The 20,893-nt window shown below is 35.2% G+C and overlaps 1 protein-coding gene across 1 annotated transcript in view; it reads left to right on the forward strand.

Annotated features, from left to right (window-relative positions):
• The window catches only part of LOC136810065 (coiled-coil domain-containing protein 180-like), a 46,689-nt gene extending 27,185 nt beyond the window's left edge, over nucleotides 1-19,504 (forward strand). Inside the window, exons 19-32 of the mRNA XM_067066638.1 lie at nucleotides 5,457-5,541; nucleotides 6,132-6,230; nucleotides 7,000-7,181; nucleotides 7,563-7,633; nucleotides 9,158-9,261; nucleotides 9,614-9,711; nucleotides 12,639-12,743; nucleotides 13,038-13,107; nucleotides 13,350-13,494; nucleotides 13,983-14,143; nucleotides 14,495-14,744; nucleotides 15,469-15,582; nucleotides 17,994-18,157; nucleotides 19,316-19,504. Coding sequence (XP_066922739.1) covers nucleotides 5,457-5,541; nucleotides 6,132-6,230; nucleotides 7,000-7,181; nucleotides 7,563-7,633; nucleotides 9,158-9,261; nucleotides 9,614-9,711; nucleotides 12,639-12,743; nucleotides 13,038-13,107; nucleotides 13,350-13,494; nucleotides 13,983-14,143; nucleotides 14,495-14,744; nucleotides 15,469-15,582; nucleotides 17,994-18,157; nucleotides 19,316-19,444 — 1,777 coding nt within the window. The 3' untranslated portion in view covers nucleotides 19,445-19,504. The remainder of the gene's footprint in view (nucleotides 1-5,456; nucleotides 5,542-6,131; nucleotides 6,231-6,999; nucleotides 7,182-7,562; nucleotides 7,634-9,157; nucleotides 9,262-9,613; nucleotides 9,712-12,638; nucleotides 12,744-13,037; nucleotides 13,108-13,349; nucleotides 13,495-13,982; nucleotides 14,144-14,494; nucleotides 14,745-15,468; nucleotides 15,583-17,993; nucleotides 18,158-19,315) is intronic.
• Nucleotides 19,505-20,893: the final 1,389 nt, after the last annotated feature.

Raw genomic sequence — 20,893 nt, forward strand, 5'->3', positions numbered from 1 at the left:
ACAAAATTCACCATTGGTAGGAATTTTAAAGATACTTATTTGCGAATCAAGTGGGTTGTTTTCAGCTATGTTTTCATATCAAATTTACTGCTGATTATCGGCTTGCTTCAAACAAATCGCGGAAAGAAGTTGAACCGCATAAAGAAATTATTTATATGCTTATCTTGTGTGGATATACTGACACTCACTTTATTTGTCTTGCACGCATACTTTGAAGAATTCAAGAAGATAAAGATGGTTATTCGAGCGATATCTCAATCGCTATATATGATGGGGTGTACAGTTTTCCTCATAATATCCTTTTTGCGTTACATTTCTGTCCGATATCCTTTCAAGAGAATGCCCAGCCGGACAATTTATTCGGCCTTGCTTGTAGCCTTCATTTTAGGCTTGGCGAATGGAGTCATCAATTACCTTGACGACGAATCTTATTTTAAGAATGTGAAATTGAAATATTTATATACAGCTTGGTGGGTGCTGATATTTTCAACGATTATGATTCTAATGACTTTGATGAGTATACTTTCATGGCTTTTCCTGATCAAAAGTCAAAATTTACAAACAATTGATGTTCAAATTACAGCGAGCTTATCAAAGAAAAAATATGCAGTCAAAACACTGTCCTTTATCACTATTTCTTATGTCACATCTAATCTTGCTTTGTTGGGGTGTACTCTTTTTCCAGCAAGATTGCTTTCAAATGGTGACGAACAATCTCAAATCTTGTTGATAAGATATTACATAATCGTCATCTTATATTCTATTGTTCTCGCCAACGCTGGCAATAATGCTGTTATTTATCTGGTACGATCCAAAGATTTACGCTCATTTTATTGGAAGAATATTTTGGTATGTTTCAAACGGACCAAAGTGTAAATTATATCTAAAGAAATATAAAGAAATTTTTTTCTGTCAACGGCCGAAGACCTACACTAGCGACCGAAGACCTTCAAAACTTTAATGTGCGGCGGCCGAAGACCTACACTTACCTTATTGGCGTTATTTTTTCGTGGTTGGCGTAATAAGGTATAGCGTTTCGTTGAAAGTGGGAAATCTTTATGGCCAAAGACTGGGAACTAGCACGGATTTTCATGCTAGATTTATCCAGTCGGATTCAAGCGATATTTCCGTAAGCTAGAAATTCAAGCAAAATTAGGGGCTGCTGAGCCTGACTGGTGAGGCGGCACACCAATGGACGACTACTAAAGGTCTCCGGTGGTAAATTGGCCCGCTCCTTCAGAGCTTTAGTGTGGGCGGCTGCCAATGGGCTTTTCCAGAAAAAACCCGTTCGTAGGGGGTGGAAGATATATTTTCCAGAGGTATCAAGAAAATCTTCAAAAACGGTCATGTCCATGGGGTGAATTTGCAATGTCCATGGGCAAATTTATGTGTCCAGGGGGTCGATTTGATGCTTGTCCAGGGGTAAAACATGTGTCCGGTGGGTAAAAAATCGAAATGTCCAGGGCTAGATCATTTAAAAAATAATATTCATCCTCCTAATTTTTTCTGGAAGAGCCCAATACACTCTTCTCGAGATGCATAAATTTATTGTTGTTCTCGTTTTCAAACAGATTTCATTGCTATGAAATTATACATTTAAACCAATTTAAATTCCCAAAAGGCAAACATTAACTCTAAAAGAAAAGTACTTGAAATTCAAAATGTCTCATGAGGTGTAAACAACACAATTATCATTGTGAATATGTAATTTTATAGTAATGAAATCTGTTTGAAAACGAGGACAACAATAAATTTATGCATCTCGATAAGAGTGTATACGCGACGATAGGCTGGGGTTTGAAAATTAGACAATCAGTGTCACAGGTAATTATGTAAGGGATTTCGAGAAAAATTAAAACACATTCAACTTATTTTTGTCTTTTTTGATGAAATAATCAGGACATCTTACCATAAAATTTACTAAAATTAGGCTGAAATTTTGTTATATTGAAAAATGTAAAAGCGTACGTGCATTTCTATCTGACCTCCCCCTTCTCCTCGTACTCTTTCGTACGCTTTTGGTGGCACCCTCACCCTCCCCCTCAGAGCGTACGTACTTTTTGAATGGCCCCAAAATTAATCTGACTCTAATCGTTCGATTAGGTTCGATTAGAAAATTGGTTCGTTTAGTTTAGATAACTGGGTTTGGTATAATGAAGATATGTAATATCTGTCAAAAGTATGGATACATAAAACAAATTAAATATAATTCACTGTTCTTTTATAATCATGACACTCTATGAACTCTGTGACCTTATTCAGTTGTTGACTTGTGTACAACAATAAACCAAAATAAAAAAAAAAGTCAAAGGAAAACGATTGAAGCCAAAACCAAATAATTAAAAATAACAAACCTTGTATCTTGAATATTTCTCATGTTGCAGAAGCCCAAATGTCAGCCCGCCAGTCTGAGTCGTTTTGAGCGGCTTGAACATGACTCGATTACTAATGTAATGCGAATAAGAGAGTACTTGAATCGCGGGAGTAAGCGAGACTTTAGCCTGGACTCGTTAATTTTTTATTACGCGCACGGGTCCCGACAAAGTCAAATTTTTTCGACCAGGTGTGTTTTAAAGGCCCATTTCGCTGCGCGCTGGGCCAATAAATATCGGAGTTTTGGTTCTTACCCTGTTCCTATTTACTTGTCAAAATTTAGGTATTTTCTGTATTAATTTGACCCTTAACCTGTTTAAAGTTCAGCAATATCAGACTGGGCGTTTTTCTTAAAGGTCCATATCTCTAATATTCTATTGAATTGCGTGCGTTTTATTTTTGGGTGATTTTAACCCAGCTTCTAGAGAAGTCAAAGAGACACCTACTAAGTCCTACATTATCACCATAAAGAGATTGGGGTTTAGGCTCACCAGGGTTACATGGCGTCAAATGTCAATATCTACGAGGTCAATACAATGACAATACAATGTCCGCAGATTTATAAAATAGCTAGATAGAGTACTTTGGCTAAAAAGTGTGCCGTGGTTCGGTAAGAAATCCTGTCTAGATCACGTGACATTATAATAGAATTTCAGCGCTTGAACAATCAGATACTTCGCTGATTTTAGAAAAGAATAGCAACAAAATTTTTTACAATATTCACTTTTTTTTGCCTGGAAAAGCTTAAAGCATTCCATCTAGCCCTTCTGGCTTTACAAAAATCTATGCTTCAGACGTTTGACGACGAGATTTGGTGACCTTTATCGAAACCCTGGACAAAGCTAAGCTATATCCGCCATCTTTGATTGTAAATTCTGTTGAAAGTGGTAACCTAATTACAGTGTCAAACTCTTTCCTTAATGTCCAACAGCGCTACATTACAAGTATTTTTAAGGAAAAGTAGATAAATCACTTTCCAAAAAAACTGATAGCAAAAACTTTGGTTGGTAGGGATTGGGAAACTTTCTCAAGGGAAAAGGCCAGTTTTCAAATGATGTTCACTTTTAGCAAAGGGCAGAGAAATAAGTGAGAAATCTATTTACTTGCATAAATGTGAACTCTTTGAAGTATTCTTGACCATAATTATCTGTAGCTTTCATTTTGAAATTTCTTAATGAGTTTTTTAATAATTTAGACTTTAAAGATTATTAAAAGATTTTGATTATTGCAATTTACGTTAGGAAAGTAGAAAGCTTTAATTTTTATAGAACCTATTCGTATCTTGAAAAACGGCTTCTTCAAAATCTCTGTTCTATTCACATCATTTCATTTGAGCAGCTTGATGAGATAGTTTTGAAGATGTTGCACAACAATGCATCTTACCCCATTACAAAATTCACCATTGGTAGCAATTTTAAAGATACTTATTTGCGAATCAAGTGGATTGTTTTCAGCTATGTTTTCATATCAAATTTACTGCAGATTATCGGCTTGCTTCAAACAAATCGCGGAAAGAAGTTGAACCGCATAAAGAAATTATTTATATGCTTATCTTGTGTGGATATACTGACACTCACTTTATTTGTCTTGCACGCATACTTTGAAGAATTCAAGAAGATAAAGATGGTTATTCGAGCGATATCTCAATCGCTATATATGATGGGGTGTACAGTTTTCCTCATAATATCCTTTTTGCGTTACATTTCTGTCCGATATCCTTTCAAGAGAATGCCCAGCCGGACAATTTATTCGGCCTTGCTTGTAGCCTTCATTTTAGGCCTGGTGAATGGAGTCATCAATTACCTTGACGACGAATCTTATTTTAAGAATGTGAAATTGAAATATTTATATACAGCTTGGTGGGTGCTGATATTTTCAACGATTATGATTCTAATGACTTTGATGAGTATACTTTCATGGCTTTTCCTGATCAAAAGTCAAAATTTACAAACAATTGATGTTCAAATTACAGCGAGCTTATCAAAGAAAAAATATGCAGTCAAAACACTGTCCTTTATCACTATTTCTTATGTCACATCTAATCTTGCTTTGTTGGGGTGTATTCTTTTTCCAGCAAGATTGCTTTCAAATGGTGACGAACAATCTCAAATCTTGTTGATAAGATATTACATAATCGTCATCTTATATTCTATTGTTCTCGCCAACGCTGGCAATAATGCTGTTATTTATCTGGTACGATCCAAAGATTTACGCTCATTTTATTGGAAGAATATTTTGGTATGTTTCAAACGGACCAAAGTGTAAATTATATCTAAAGAAATATAAAGAAGAAACACGAATTCATCAAATGTCGAAAATTCAGTTTGCATTTTTATTACAGTGCCAGTTATAATATCACAACCATTGTACAAGTAAATATATTGTACGCGAAATAATTACTCGTTCGACACCCTCATTTCGTTTGTTCTTGCCTTGAAACGTCTAGATGGTTTACATGTTTTCAATGTTACGAAATAGAAACAACTTGCTCAGAAATGAGAGCCTCCACCCTCGCCGGTGCTACTTCGTAAAAAGAAAAGCTAGAATCTTAAGGGGTTAAGTAATGTAATTTGAGAATCTTTCAATTCAAACGACCGACGATCTATAATGTCTGCTATATGAAAAGAGAACTGTAACTCGTAGATTTTGTTCATTTTGAGATATTTCGTTTGTTAAAAGGTATCTCGTGTTTACATGCTGTGTCGACTATTCAACTAACCCAAAGGTTTAAGTTAATGAGTGGTGACATGGCCGTTCTAGTTCCTCGAAATTCGGCGAATGAATGCGTGAGTTGAAAAACCTTGCGTGAACGTGAAAATCCGGTTTTTAGTGGATTATATATCAATATACTTAATCTGTCATCTCATCCTAACTTGTGTAAATTTCTAAAATGTTTTCCCGGTTTTGCTTGAAATCTTTCCTGGTTTCCGAAAATCGAATTTGTCTGAATTACGAAAAAATATTACGTAAATGCGTGAATAACGAGAAAATATTACTTAAATACCTGAATTACGAGAAAATATTATGTAAATGCGTGAAATTATGTCTGTGGTGAGTTATATTCTTTATCATATCCCTTTCAGGTTCAAACATCACTTGTTTGATATGACCTTCATTGAGAAGATCAAAAGATGGCTGACCAACATCCAAGTTAAAATCAAAGCAGAGGTGCATTTTATATTTTCATTTCTTGGAATTTTAGAGTTTCAGTAGACTAGAATCTTCTTCTGACTGAACTTTGCTTTTTGATAATATTTTATGACGATGAGGTGAAGTAGACTAGGAGCATTTGACGAGGTTGCCATTTTGAAAGAAAATGTTAAAAATCCAAATAACAAAAAAACTACTCGGAGTTGAAAAAATAATTGAAATTGAGAAACAAACATCAGTAACAGATTTGCAATCCCTTATTTTCAAATAAAAACATTGCTTCATACTGTTACTGACTGGTTTACAGTCCGCCCAAGCAAAAGCATATTACCGTATACTACCAGGCCACTTAATCGCGCCATCCAGTCTATAAAATAAGCTTTAGGTGGACCCCTGGTTAGAGTTCCAGAGACTATGGTTCATTGTAAACAACCTGACCAACGTTCAAATTTCTTCCATCTCAGCAAAGTGTAAAAAAGACTTTTTGGCCTCATAATGGTTTTAATGGTTTTTTTTAAGTTTCGTCTGTCAGGGTAACTTCTACTTTGACCATTTACGACCGTCTGAGATATTTGACTCTACTGTTTCACTTTTTCTCACCTGTTTAGGTCGCCAATAGTAATTCACAAGGTCAACATTTAAGCAAAATGATTTCCGTTTTCAACACCAAGCTGAAATTGATCAAAAACCCGCAAGTGGATTCTGAGGTTCGTGTTATAAAAATTTTCATACATTCTGCAGTCAATAAGGAATCCTCGATAGTTCAAAACTTCAATTTCAATTGATAGCACACGGTCATCGATTGATACTTTACGCCTGCGTTGTCCCATAGAACAAGCTGTTTGATATTAAGAAGTATGATCGAAGGGCCAACAAAACAGTAATTGATGATTTTTCAACACAACTAACTTTAGAAAATTAGCTGAAGGGAAATGCCCCTGAAAGCCTCGTTCCATTTCTACGGGCCTTCCACAAAAAGAAAGCGATTGAAACTTTATACAATGATGACTTAATATCATTTGATGGCGCTTCTACAATCATGGACAAAATATTTGAGACAAAGGGGATTTCCCGGCGAAATTTTTAACACCACAAATGATTTTTAAGCGCCTTAAACTGCAGTTGGAAAGAAGAGTTTAAACTCTGAGTTTTAACTCTTAGTTTTAACTCTGAGTTTTAACTCTGAGTTTTAACTGAGACTTAAGACTTCGGACCTTAGGATGTCAGGATTTAAAAGCTCAAATTTACTCGAATATAGCTTGGAATATAGCCTAGAAGCCACCAAACCCCTCTAAAATCGAAATATTCAGTGAAAGTGCTTAAATAGCAATTCTCGCCCGAACTTTTAATTCTGAAAAACGTTAAAATAAACCAAAATGTCAATATATTTCGACCATGATTGTAGCATTAAATAATTTGATGGTACGTCATATTCATAAACATCAAAACAACAAATCCTTTATTTTACCATTTTAGAAATTTACAGCATCGGAGGCATACGAAACATTGATTCCCATTCTCAAGGAATTTCGTAGCCGTGTTATATATTTGAACTGTGCTATAAAAAAAGAACGCGTGGTCGTTGTCATACCAACCACTGTAGACACACTGGTCAAAACAACTTTGGAAAAACAGCGAGAGAAAGCCGCAATGAGAGGGTATGTTTATTGAAGTGTATTTCAAAAGCTTTAATAAGTCTTTCGCCATTTAACTCATACAAAATTAGTATACTGTACCCGAGTGTATCTTACGGTTATCGTAACAAAAACAATGAATTTTGAAATTTCTGTGGATATCGGGTCTAGTACAAAATTGAAAAAGACACGTAAGAGGTCGAAATATCGTTAAAGAAAAATGTGTTATGTTTTATTTTGGGTCTGGTACAAATATATCCACAATTTTTTATTAAGAGTTTGGCTGCTCTGGGTTGGGCAGGATGATGAACTTGTTTTGTTGTCCAATTTTAGCAAGTGATTCGCCAAAAATTGTATCCAAGCAATGTTTCAGATTCCTCGTCAAAGAAGTGTTTTTTCTTTCAGCGCTCGAAACAAACGATTACCATTGCAACAAAAGTCAAGCAAACTTGGTGGAAAAGGCAAAAAGACCTCCAGTAAGAGTTTCAATTCCTGATAGAAGCCTTACATGTTTTTTTTTTTAAAAGCAAGTGTATGCCCCTTGGTCAGGCTCATGTATGCTTAAGTTCTTAAAGCATCCAGGCATTGCTCAGATTTCGGGAGCAGTGGAATGTCTTATTTTTTTACTTGACCTCTACCAAACCATTTTAACCCTATTCGTACTAGGGGGGGGCTCTTTCTGTTCGGAAGTCAAACTATTGGTAATAGTTCATGAAATAATAGAGCTTTTGCCGTGAAATTTTCTGTAAATTCCTAACTTTTATTTAGCTTTAAAAAAAAAAAAATTGACACCTAAATATTTTCACACCTTGAGCATGATGACATTTCTGACAGTAAGGTGTCACAAAAATTGACACTTTTCTAATACAAATTTATTTTTGATGTCAAATATATCATTTAAACCGTAGTTTATTGAATATTTAGGATAAAATAAACATTTTAAACTCAGACAACTTTTTTCTAAAGCCTTTGTTAGAATACAATAGCTATTTATAAGAACAAAGGAAATTTTCGGTTTTTGCTCACTTTGGGCATGATGAGTGACATCATCAAAAAAAATTTTTGTCAAAAGTTACCTTACGTGACAAGGATCTTGTGTGCCAAATTTCATCAAAAAAGACCCACTAGATCAAAAGTTAAGGGGTGGTACAGGAAAAGCCCCCCCCCCCCCCCCTAGTTCTGAACCGCCCCTAAAAGCCTAGTTTGAATAGGGTTAAACAGATAACGAGATAAAAATGACCACTTGAAAAATATTTTAGGCTGACATATATGCTCATGTTATGCTTAGGAATTCTGCAAATCTGAGCCTTCATATGCTTATATTTTATTTTATTTTCCGATTTATTTAACGTTGGTGTTACATAGTTATAATTAAATACTAATTTATACAAACTATTGACAAAAATGATTATATGAAAGATAATTTCTATAAAACTATATAATAAAGTGAAACTATAAATTTTTAGGTACATATTTTACAAAGGCAAATATTTGTTAGGTTTATTTCATTAAGTGAGGATTTAAATGAATCGATGGAAGGCTTAAGCTTAGTATTTTCGGGAATTTGATTCCAAAGTAAGCTTCCACGAAATAAAAAGGATTGCGTTCCGAAACGATGGGAGGTAGCCTTGGGTATTGACATCAAGACTTTGTTTCGCAAATCAAACTTAATTGTTTTTGATTTATAGACCTGCTGCATGAATTCAGGATTTGATTTTTTCTCAGATTTATTTATTTTATAAGCGTTATTCCCCAAAAAAAAAAAACATGTACCAAGATTTTAGTTCATTCTTTGTTCATTACGATTTGTTTCACAAGAAATCTGGGGAATTATTTCGAGCTTTGCTAAAAATCATTACTCCATTGAGGCCTTGTTTTTACCAAAGTCTTTAAATGACTGTCAATTTCCAGAATCAGTTATGTCTTCCCGTCTCGCATCTTCCTGTTTTAGTAGGCGGAAAACGATTTCAAAAGTTGTCAAAAATTATTATTTGTTTTAGATTTGGCACAAATGGCACAACTTGTTCAAGGAGGAGCGTTATCAGCCGCTTCTAAGCAAGTGCTGACAGCCACACCGAAAACCGCTGTCGCTTCCAAATCACCTGTACGTTTAATTTTTGAGCTCTAAAAGCTAAAAATTTTAGCTTTCTGAACATTGTTTTTGCTTATAAAAAAGATGTCAATGCAGCGACTTCAAAAAGGCCTCTTATAGATTCTGATTTCAAAACACGTTTGCTAGACCTTAGATTTAGAACGCCATGGATCAAATCATCTTTAAAGATGAAGCCTCCTTTATGGTGAAGATATCTAGATCTAATGTATTGGAGACGCTGATATGTGTTTAATGTAAAAGAGTGAATCTCTCAAGTCTTCATTTAGTTAACGTGCCCCAGATGACAACATTCTAAAATAAGAGAGTAGAATTATTCACTTAAAACCAATATTAATTCTAATAGCTACCACCGCCACCATCAGAGACGCCATCGTCCGCAACGAACGACGGAGGAGAAACAGCTCCCTCTACTCCCGCCCCACCTAAACCTACTACTGCAGGGTAAGTGTCTGTACTGTCTGTAACTTCCTTAAATGGGGAATCTTCGTTTAGAGATAAACTTGGCAACTTAAAGTTGACTGACTTTTAACATCTTTAGCCAACAGTCTCCATTTTCTCCTATTTCGAAATTAGAATGTGTCTGAACCATTTTGGTAATAAAAGATATTTCTAATACTTACTAATTTTTGTGCGCCTTTTATTTTCGCGTAGAATACGAATCAGGTCTATTCTTTTGATGTTTACAAATTTCATTTAAGCACTAGTTAAAAAAAAGAATCCTCTAGGATATCTAGCTATAATGAGGAATAAAATTTTTTTTTTCTTTATTGAAACAAAAACACGTATACACTACGAACATATATTACAAAACATTACTTAAACATAAAATATAGTCCCTCCCCCCGCTAGGAACTAACGTTATATCGCCAGAGGTACTAGACTATGTAAAAGATAAATAAATAAGTAAATAAAGAAAAAATCTTGGAGAAGGAAGCTACAATTGTTAAAAGGTAAAAGCCTAAAATAAAGCACCGCTAAACCTTCCAGTTTCGTTAAGAAATTCAACAACAGAACAAAGAATAGATTTATTTAGATTTGAAGTCAAACTTTCATCCCCATATAATAAAAGCCGACAGAAAAAAGGAGGGTTAAGTGGCGGATGAAAAATAATGCCTAGGGTCTGAAGTTTGTCGAACAAAGATTGTCTTGCATGGGAATGTATAGAGCAGTGCAGAAGAAAGTGTTGAGTGTTTTCAACAGAGTTAGTTCGGCAACCACAGAAAGGGTCTAAAGTGTCGCGGAAGCCATGTCTAAATTTATGCTCGTTGAGATGGCTGAAACACCGACCCTAAGTCGATTAAGAAAGATCACTCCTTGAATGCCAGGAACATCAAAAACATGAGATTGCTTGGGTCTCAAAAATTCATAGATTGCTTTTTTGAAAGTTTTAATTGAAGGTAGATCTCGTATATTACCTCCGAGAACATTCCACTGAGATATGCAGTACGGAAAAAAAGTGTTACGGAAACGTTCAGTTCGTATATTAAGAGGATAAATAGGATTTCTTGTTCTAAGGCCACCTGGTGCTGTAAGTCTTACTGGCAGGTAGTTACGTAAATACGAAGGGGCTAAATTGTTAATAATTCCATAGAAGAATGTCATTCTTCTAGCAAAGCGCCTGTTAGCAAGACTTTCAAGACCAAGTTCTGAATAAAGTTTTTCTTGAGACGTTCCACGAAAACAGCCTGTTATAGCTAAACAGGCATTATATTGAATAGATTTAAGCTTCTGCACAAAGGTAGCATTTCCCGGGCGGTCATATACGATATCACCATAATCAAGATGAGGCCTAATGAAAGATTTATAAATGGTTAGTAGAGATCTCCTAGGCACATGCTTGCGAAGTCGGTTAATAAGACCAATTCCATTATTGGCCTTTTTTATCTTCTCGTCTAGATGGCGATCAAAAGAAAGTTTTGAATCTAAGATTAGACCAAGATGTTTCTGGTACTCACTGGTCGCGATTTTAGAATTATTAAAGGAGATTACTGGAGCATTAGGAGGAGTGAGTCTACAGGTAAAATAGACTTCAATGGCTTGCTTAGATGGGTCAGGGTTAAAAGACATCTTCCATTGATGAGCCCAGTCTGTTATCCTGGAGAGATCTCTGTTAAGTACATCAAGGCTCCAGAGTTGATCAATCACAAGAGAGAATAAAGAGGTATCGTCAGCAAAGATCTTCGGTTTTGACTCAAGGTTTTTTGGAAGATCATTAATATAAATTAAGAAGAACAATGGGCCAAGAATCGAGCCTTGAGGTACCCCAGCATTGATTCGCTTCCACTCAGATGTTTTTCCATTTAACACAACTCTCTGATGCCTATCGTTAAGAAAGCTGCGAATTAAGGAAAACAACGGTCCAGTCATCCCATAAGATTTGAGTTTAAAGAGTAAGCCATCGTGCCACACCCGATCGAATGCCTTTGAAATATCTAAAAACACCCCCCTGGTATCTAGAGAAGGATCTTTGTCAAACCATGTATAAATATCATGCGTTATGGATAACAACTGAGAAATGCAGGAATCCCCCTCCCGAAAACCAGACTGACAAGGAGAAAATAAGTTATTGTTTTCAAAATACCTGTAAAGTGTATCGTAAATACACTTTTCATATATTTTTCCAAACACAGGAAGAAGAGACACTGGTCTGTAGTTTTTGGCTATGCTCCTGTCTCCCTTTTTATAGACAGGAACCACGTTACCTTTCTTCCACTGTGATGGGAAGATACCAGAGTTGTTAGAAAGATTGAATGTGCTAAGCAAAGGTTTTACTAGAGACTTACCACAGATTCTGACCATACGAGTAGAAATATTATCCCACCCATGGGCTTTGTTAACATTCAAAGAATTAATAATAGACTCGATTTTTTCTTCTTCAAATACAAGATTATCCAGTCTAGAGTTAGTAAGAAATGGTTCAGTTGGCAAAACACTACCTACCAGTATCGATAAGTGAGCATTGGTTTGAGAAAAAAGAGTTAAAAATATCGGCCTTCTCAGAAACATCACTTACAAGGACGTTTCTTTCATTTCGAATAGGTGGAATCTTCGGGGTTTTACGTACGTTCAGAAACTGCTTCAGCGTAGACCAGTATTTCTTACTTCCTATGTTTGGATCATTTAAAGAGTTGCCAAGACGAGAAAAATAACTATCCTTGGCTATAAAATTTAGTTTAACTCCTGAAGTCTTTTTTTGCCCTATATACCTTTAAAATTTCCGTCAAAAACACTCAGAAGATATTCTATGTATTGCAAGATACGCGAAAATTTGAGGATGTGTAAAAATAATTGAGAGTAAGAAACGCGCTTTCAAATGACGTTATCTTGCTGAGCCACTTTCTACAAAATATAATCTTACACATTCTCAGGTACAGCATGCGACGAAACAGTGGCGTTCGAACGTCTCTAGGTGGAAAATACGACAAGAAGTATTTGGCTTTCGGTGATCCCAGTCAGGAGCCTGAAAAATCTGAGTGAGTAAATTAACTTTTAAAAAGTGAGATTTCCTTTTGATGAATAAATCGGGGAGAATGTTCAAAGTCGGAGAGCTAAAATTCCGAATGGTTGAAAACGGATTTTTTTGTAGGATTTCCTTACAAGAAAGTCACGTGACACCATGGAAGGTCTTTTTTTCTTAATTTGGAATTGTTAATGATGATATTTTGTCCTTAGGCCTCTCTTGGTATTTATCTCTGGAGAGGGAATAATCTCTGAAAGATTGTGGTCAAACAGGTCCTTAATCATAATCTATTCTTTCTCCTCCTCAGCAAACACTTCTTAGCATTACAAATAAAAATCTTACAATCTGGCTTGGATGGTCTTCTTAGTTCAGCTGAGGTAATTAACTACACATATATGTATGTTTATCTTATAGGGGTCAACTTTTTTATTTGGAGTTTTACAACTCAAATTCTCTTATTCCATTCCCTATTTCTCGTTTTTGAAGTGCTGCGATGGTAAATTTCTCAACGAATTTCTTAAAGGTGCATTTTTATTTTTGCAAGTAGGAGGGGAGTTGACATTTTAAGACGAGACACGTGATGTGATTATTAATAATTTCTACTCTTTTTATATATCAGCACTACTATCGTCAGAAAGGTACTCGCCATCCAACACGACCAAAAGTTATCAATGACACTTTTGATTTGTGCGCAGAATCAGTCATCGGGAGATTACGAAAGTATAAAACACAGACCGAGTCTTATCATAATGACTGTATTCAAGGTTGGTATTGGTCAAAGATATTTTGAAAATACGAAACGATATGATACGTTGAGTCTTGACGAGCCAGATTTGTTCAAATTGTATCGTTTTAGTAATTGTTACTTTTGTCTTTAACCCCGAAAATATTTTCATTTTAAAATCTGACTGAAGACTGCCTGAAATGGCACGAAACTTTTCTTGACTGTTAAATAAGTTAAGACATGCCCTCATTCTGACCTTGTAAATCCGTACTTGATCCCTTCACAAGTAGCTAGTGACATTTTTATACAAAAACGGGTGTGTCTCGATACTGACCATACAGAATAAAGAAACAATTTGTGGTCGCACGGCGCTTTGAGGGGAGAAAGTTGTTCTTTCTTTGGTTCGAAAAATACTGCGTAGCCAAAATGTAGAAAATGCGTTAAATGGTGTCTTTTAATAGGTGTATTGACCAGGTATCGGTACCTGTAATAACCAGTTTGAAAATTAGTTGTAATTTCCAATAATAGAATTTCGTGCACAGATCAAGTTGTTCAATGGGATTATGATCGAACTTCCGTCTCTTCTCATGATATCCCTGGTTACCAAACATCAAAATATGCGTTCCAATGCTCAAAAAGATATCAGTAACACGCTCAAATCCAAAATTGAGATCAGTGAACGATTAAAAGTAAGTTTTTATGCATCATGTCGTTAAGGATATGTTCCTATTTCTAGTTACACAGACAGAAGCAAATGCAAAAATTAAATTTAAAGTCGTTATGGATAGGCCTTTTCATTAATTATTTTACGTGTAACAACTACGTCGTTTTGAAACAATTACCATAAGGTGTTTAAATCCATTGAGCCTCGAAGTGTTGCTTTTATAAATAGAGTTAACTTCTTATGAACTCTTCTGGGAATCAATTACCGTAGCAATATTTTGAAAACGAGGTAAGCGTTGCTCCTGACGTAATTTATGAAAAGGTCTAGTCAGTCGGATCGTAACCTTTTACAATTTACATTTTTAATTTCTTCACAGAAAGAACACCAAACATTGCTTCGCCCTACACTCGGTCATCCAAACAACAAACCAGAGCTTGATAAACTAAAATCGTCCGAGAAATCGAGGCAAAAAGAGTCGGAGAAATCACTTGATGACTATCAAAAGTTGATGTTAGATTGCATCAATATGAGCGTGAGATCGTTTGTTATCGAGCTGAATGAGAAAGTGAACACGCTTTTATCACAATTCGACGTGGCATTGACCTTGGATGAAGTGATCATCGGAGGTACTTTAATATTCTGAGTTCAAGTTGACTCCCTGTAATTCGACATTCTACTATTCGATATTAGAGAGTTTCCGAAATCACAACGAGAACAGCGACGGCAACTTTAATCTTTGTTTTGATACTTCTGCGCATGCGTGAACCTCCGAGGAAACCCCTTGAAACGTTCTATTTTCCCGCGCAGGACTTGTGTTTTGATGTTGTGCCAAAACGTGAACACTCAGAAATAACAACAAACATGACAAGATGGCTAGTAATGCAAATCCAAGTGATACACTTGACTGCAAAGAAAGTTCTCCACATTTATTGCACTAAGAATTTTACTTTACGGTGCGTGAGAAAAAAAGCGAAATCGGAATGTAGAAAATTGCTGACGACAACGATGACGGTGAAGACCACTCACGACGCCGTTGCCGTTCTCGTTGGGATTCCGGAAACTCTCTAATATTGTAAGTCACCGCCAACAAGAAACTCTCGTAAACGACGTTTTACTAATCGGATACATTCCTATTTTCGAAGAAAATCCAATTCCCATCGCACTATAGTGTTTTAGGGCAGTTGAAAATGGGGTAGTTTCGTTAAATTAAGAAAGCTTCCCGAACTCTTACCATTTGTATCTGTAGACCTCTAGACGTCAGACTTGACGAAATTCCTTATTTACATCTGCTATTCTTTATCTTTACGGTAAAAATATTCAATACCCATATATTATCTTTTTCCTCGACAGACCCAAAGATGAAACCGAAGGCGGAAAAAGAATTATTGCGTGAAAATCAAAAACAAAGGAAACAAGAAGAAAGTGAAAAACAAAATCAACAACAGAATCTTTCCAAAAATGAAGGTATTATATTTTCGTCATCAACAAATTATCGTTTCATTCAATTCAAAAGTCATCTTTACTTGAGTTTAAGGCTAACTGAAATTTCAATGTTTAAAAGCTATCAGGCCAGAGCTATTAGAATTATCAGACGGAACCGAAGATTTTTTGTCCGAAATGTTTGTTCGTTAGTACATGGGATCAGGTGTTCTCACCAAAGTCCATTCGTGTGCACGAATTTACTTTAGATACAATGTTGTCACTTTAATTTCTATAAACAAGATTGAAACAAGTTTTGCAAGCTCATTGGCATTAACAGTCAAGGGATGCGTAGCAGTTTTAAAGCTCAGTACAATTTTCTTGTGATGAATTACTGTCTGGTATGCACCTGAGAGTGCTTTGGCCCCTCTTCCATTTCTTGATACAAAAAATACACACGATCCACTCGAAAATGTATTTTCGAAAATCTCTAAATCTTCCAGCGTAAATGAAAACATTGATAACTGAATTTGCGAAAAAGAAAATCAAGGTCCAAACTTTAATGTCATTGTAAATCGGGTATGATTCTTGCGATTTCGTTATATTACCAATATTAACCACCATGTTACCAATGAAAGTTGGTAAAACACAGACCAGATAGGAAGCAGCAGAATACAGGACCATTTTCTCTGATTTGTCGGTCTTGAATTTAGAGTTCAAGGTTGAACATCGTCGTCTATTCTCTTTCACGAGAAAACACTTCAAACGTAAACACAAAATGATCATAATGCCGGATGGAATGGCAATCTTTATTTGTGTTTTAATGATATTTAAATTTTGTGTTATTCTTGTGAAAACCAAGAAGCATTGGCCATTTTGAATTCGTACTGAAGTAAACGAGAATGAAAAGAACATTGAGAGGCTAAAAATCCAAATGAACATTAAATACATTTGAATCATTCCTTTCGATAAGGGATGAAAAGGCTTTTTGAATTTTCTATATCTTTCATATGTCATTCCGCAGAGAATCCATCCTGAAGCTATTCCGGTTAATCGCCCAATCGGGTTAAGATAAGTACAAGTGAAAGAACCAAGTACCCATTGACCGTGGTTGATGATTTCAAAGATGGTGAAAATTGGTACCAAAAGACAACACAAGAGATCAGCGAACGATAAATGAGCGATGAAATAACGATAATTTGATTTCATTCGTTTTGTCTTGAAACCAAAATATATGAACGAAACTAAATTCATAAAACAGCCAATCGTTAGTAGGAGTGAATATGCTGTGATTTTGAGGTAGTCGCTCCATTGTAAAGAGATGAAGTCTACAGTGTTATTTGTGTTCGCCGACATTTCAAGATTTATTTTTCTCAAATTCAACGCAGAAGTTGTTGTTTGGGGTTCTTAGTCGTCTTACTTGACTCCCCTTATCTCGAAATTGTAATTATAAAGTACCATATTGACACTCCTCATTATCACTGATTACCCGCTCTCAAAAGAGAACAGTAATTAAGATGATCTAAAATTAGACAGGTATAGAATGGCAGGTGCCAGTTATTAGAGTTATTAGCGTAAAACTTGTTCATTTTAAAAATCTAAAACAATACGATAAAACTTGCACTTGTAAATAAACATAAAGATTTGAGAAAGTGGCCCTCTCCTATCTGGTCTGTATTTTACCACTTTTGATCAGTGGGTTATACCTCAACATGACAGAATTCAGGATTTTTCACAAAGCGTTTTTATTTAGACTGGATAATCTGTGCACCATCATAGGTAGACAGGGAAAGACTCTTTAAACTTAGGATAAATACTTGCTTAAAGGGTTAAATAAAAAGTCAAAAAGCTAGTCATGTACAATCACGGTAATAATACTGATATTTGAGGAAAAAAGGGAAATTCTTACGAAATCTTATAACCTCAAACGCTCTAAATTAGGTTGGAAAGGTAGAGTTTTAAAGCTAGACTTAATACTTAAGGATCCAAAAGTTCATGAATAGTCCAATAGGGCTCAGAATATAGCCTGGAAGTCTATAAACCTCTCCCGAATTGAAATACTCGAATAAATTTATAAATCAGCCCAAAAGCGATTTTCTCGCCCAAACTCCAAATTTCGAAAAACGAAGAAATAACCTAAATTCTCAATGGATTTTGACCATGATTGTAGGGAAAGACTCTTAAACTTAAGATTAATACTTGCTGAAAGGGCTAAATAGAAAGTCAAAAAGCTGGTTTGAACAAGAGTCTTTTACCGAGAGTCTAGAATCAGAGAAATGTGCAGTACAATGGAATTAGTTATATGAAAGATGAGGTAGAATCAGAGTGGAAGATTATTTTTCAATTCTCCTTTCCTCTCGCAATGTTACTGAACGTTTTTCATTTGTAGGATCTTAGAGCCCTGGTTCCTATGTTTATCATTTATAGATCAAAATAACTACAATTCTTTTCTGTAGATCAATTCGAAACTCCCACTCCACACTATTGGCCAAAACTTGATACATCGAGTCTCATTGAAAGTGGAATATTGAAAGCAACGGATTTCCTTACTATACCGAACTCGATGAAACAAACCGAAGCCCATAAAGCAGTGATCAAGGCCAGAGATGAAGAATTCCAGGTACGATTACAAATACAATTCTTTTCAGACTCACTGGGAACCATTGCCACTGGAAAGATTCGCCAAAATATCGGCCCCAGTGGAAAATTGTCTTTCAATTTTTGTCCCCACTGAAACTAATCAAATAAAACAATCCTCACTGCAGAATACTATGCTATTTTTCCAATCCCCCACTGAATTTTCTGACTTGAAAACAAAAGAATTTAAATTCCGGCCATAAAAAATATGGGAATATCAATCCCCATCGAGTTTCAGTCCGTTATTTTTACCCCCACTCAGTCAAGAACACCTTCAAACTACATAGGCTGATTGGCCTATCATAGGCTATTTAGACTATTTTATATAGGCTATTTAGCCGAAAATCGATAAAAACCTCGATTTCTGACGAAATATAAATATGTCTATTTTTCACCATTACTTCATTGCCCAAAGCCAAAAGAATCTTTTTCACTTAAAACACTCTTAAACTGATATAACATATTTTGGAAAGAGAAATATGAATAAATTTACTATCCATCGGCTAACTAACCAATTATAGGCTAATTTTCTGATAATGAAGTTCTGCTGAATCGACAAAAAGCCAGATTTTCTTACCCTGCGCATGCGCACGCATGCACAGTACCAAAAAGTGGAATATTTCCTAAACCAAAATTGACCCAAAGTCAAAATTTGTCATGAGCATTTCTCTGACAATGAGGAACCGTGTATTCTTTAGAGAAGACGCGACTATTTATATTTCGTCAGAAATCGAGGTTTTTATCGATTTTCGGCTAAATAGCCTATATAAAATAGTCTAAATAGCCTATGATAGGCTAATTTGAAGGTGTTCTTGACTGCCACTGGCTGAAAGAATTCTACCGGGTCTGTGAGAAGGGGATGTACAAATACACTCTACTTTTCTTCTTTGTTCCTCCAAAATTTAAAGATGCCCCAACATAGTCTATGACGTATCTGAATATCGTTATGTGCAAGTTGACCTTATTTCGATTTTCAAGGGGCAGAGGGACAAGGGTTAGACCTTTAAGTAATAAGTGGGCTCGAAGTGCAAGAGCTTGCGAGAATTACTGAGCTGATTGAGAGGGATTTCTATAGAGCATCCTTATTTTGATTTCCAAATGACTCAATAGTTGATACTTATGCTCCATTTTGTTTTTGCAGCATTTTCTGGACAACCAATCACTTGAAAGAGAAGAATTGAAAAAATCGTGTGACGTCATTCGAAATGAAAACGAACGATGGAAAAATAACTGGAAAACCTCCATCAAGAAAATCACACAACTTTATTAAACGATTGTTTGCCACTTTATTCCACATGTTATCATAATATATTGATTTCTCTGTATAAAACTTTTTGTTGTGACCAAGACCATGTGTGACCTTTCTTACATATTACTGTTAATCTTAGTCATTTATCTAACGGAAACACTCGAAAAAAACCGGCATTGGACCACTGTCTGTTACTTAAAATAGGAACACGGAGGTCAAAATCCATATTTTCTTACCGGATTCCTCCGTATCAAGAATTAGAAACAATATTGTTTGTTAAAATCATGAACATATAAACGACTGGACGTCTATCTTTTATTGTCTCTTTGAAGCGAGCTTCGTTGCCGCCCGTGTTTCAAAATTGGTATGAAAAATCCGACAATGTTCCGTCATAATTTTATTTCTTTGAATTATTTAGGTAAAAGGATTGATAGAGCTTGAACATTACTCCTAATGTACAAAAAAATTATTTTCGAATTTTTTCACAAGTTTGCAATATATTTTATCAACATTTTCAACTCTAAAATGCAGAATTTCAACTGCGTGTATACTTTTGAATCCCTTTTGTCACTCAAATAATTTTTTTTGTGACTTGAAAAAAATAGCTTGCCAAAGTTGAGAACCTGTTTCATAAGAAAATCGAAATTAGAATGTGACACTCTCTAAAATTATTAGACACTTTTAAATCAAAATTTAGAAATATTAGTCGGAGTTTTGACAAGCTGACGATGATATTACCTCTGTTATCTTGGTTATGATATAGATAAAAGAGTTGAGAAGAGTAGAACAACAGAGACTTTTGTCGAAGTTTTGACGTTGTTAGTAAGGTATTCCCAAGTGGTATATCATCAAAATCTATTGTTTCATTTTATGCTTTTAACGAGGCGGCAACGAAGCTAGCAGCCTTTTCTACAAAAAGACAAAGGAGATGGATGTCCAGTCGTTTATGTGTTCATGTTAAAATACAGGACTAAGATTATTTCTTGAAATATATATTTTTTTTTAATTGTAGATAACTTTAAATTATGATATGCTGCTATTTTTATCTTCAATGTAAAAATTATGATAATTACCGAACAAACATGTATATAATATTTTTTTGATTTCAAATTATGTGAAGATCTGAGAAAAAATCTAAAAAAGTGAATTTTTAACAATGATACTTTCTGTTTTCTGTGAAAATCTTTGACCGTGGTTGATAATCTCGATAATGGTCATTGCTGATACCAAAAGATAGCACAATAGATAAGCGAACATTAAATGAGCGATAAAATTGGACCAGAAAATCACTCCATGTGGTAAAACACCCTGAAATCAGTAACAATCCCATCCCCTTCAAAAAATGTAATGGAAGAACTAAACTCAAAATTACATTTTTTTAGCTAAAACAAATGTTTTCTATAGTGAAAAAGTTCAATCTTGGGAATTGGGATTGGGCTGTTTAGATAAATTAAAGAGCGTATGTCTCCT

The sequence above is a fragment of the Clytia hemisphaerica genome, unplaced genomic scaffold (genome assembly GCF_902728285.1).
Source record: "Clytia hemisphaerica strain Z4C2 unplaced genomic scaffold, Clytia hemisphaerica genome assembly, whole genome shotgun sequence".
Taxonomy (NCBI): Eukaryota; Metazoa; Cnidaria; class Hydrozoa; order Leptothecata; family Clytiidae; genus Clytia; species Clytia hemisphaerica.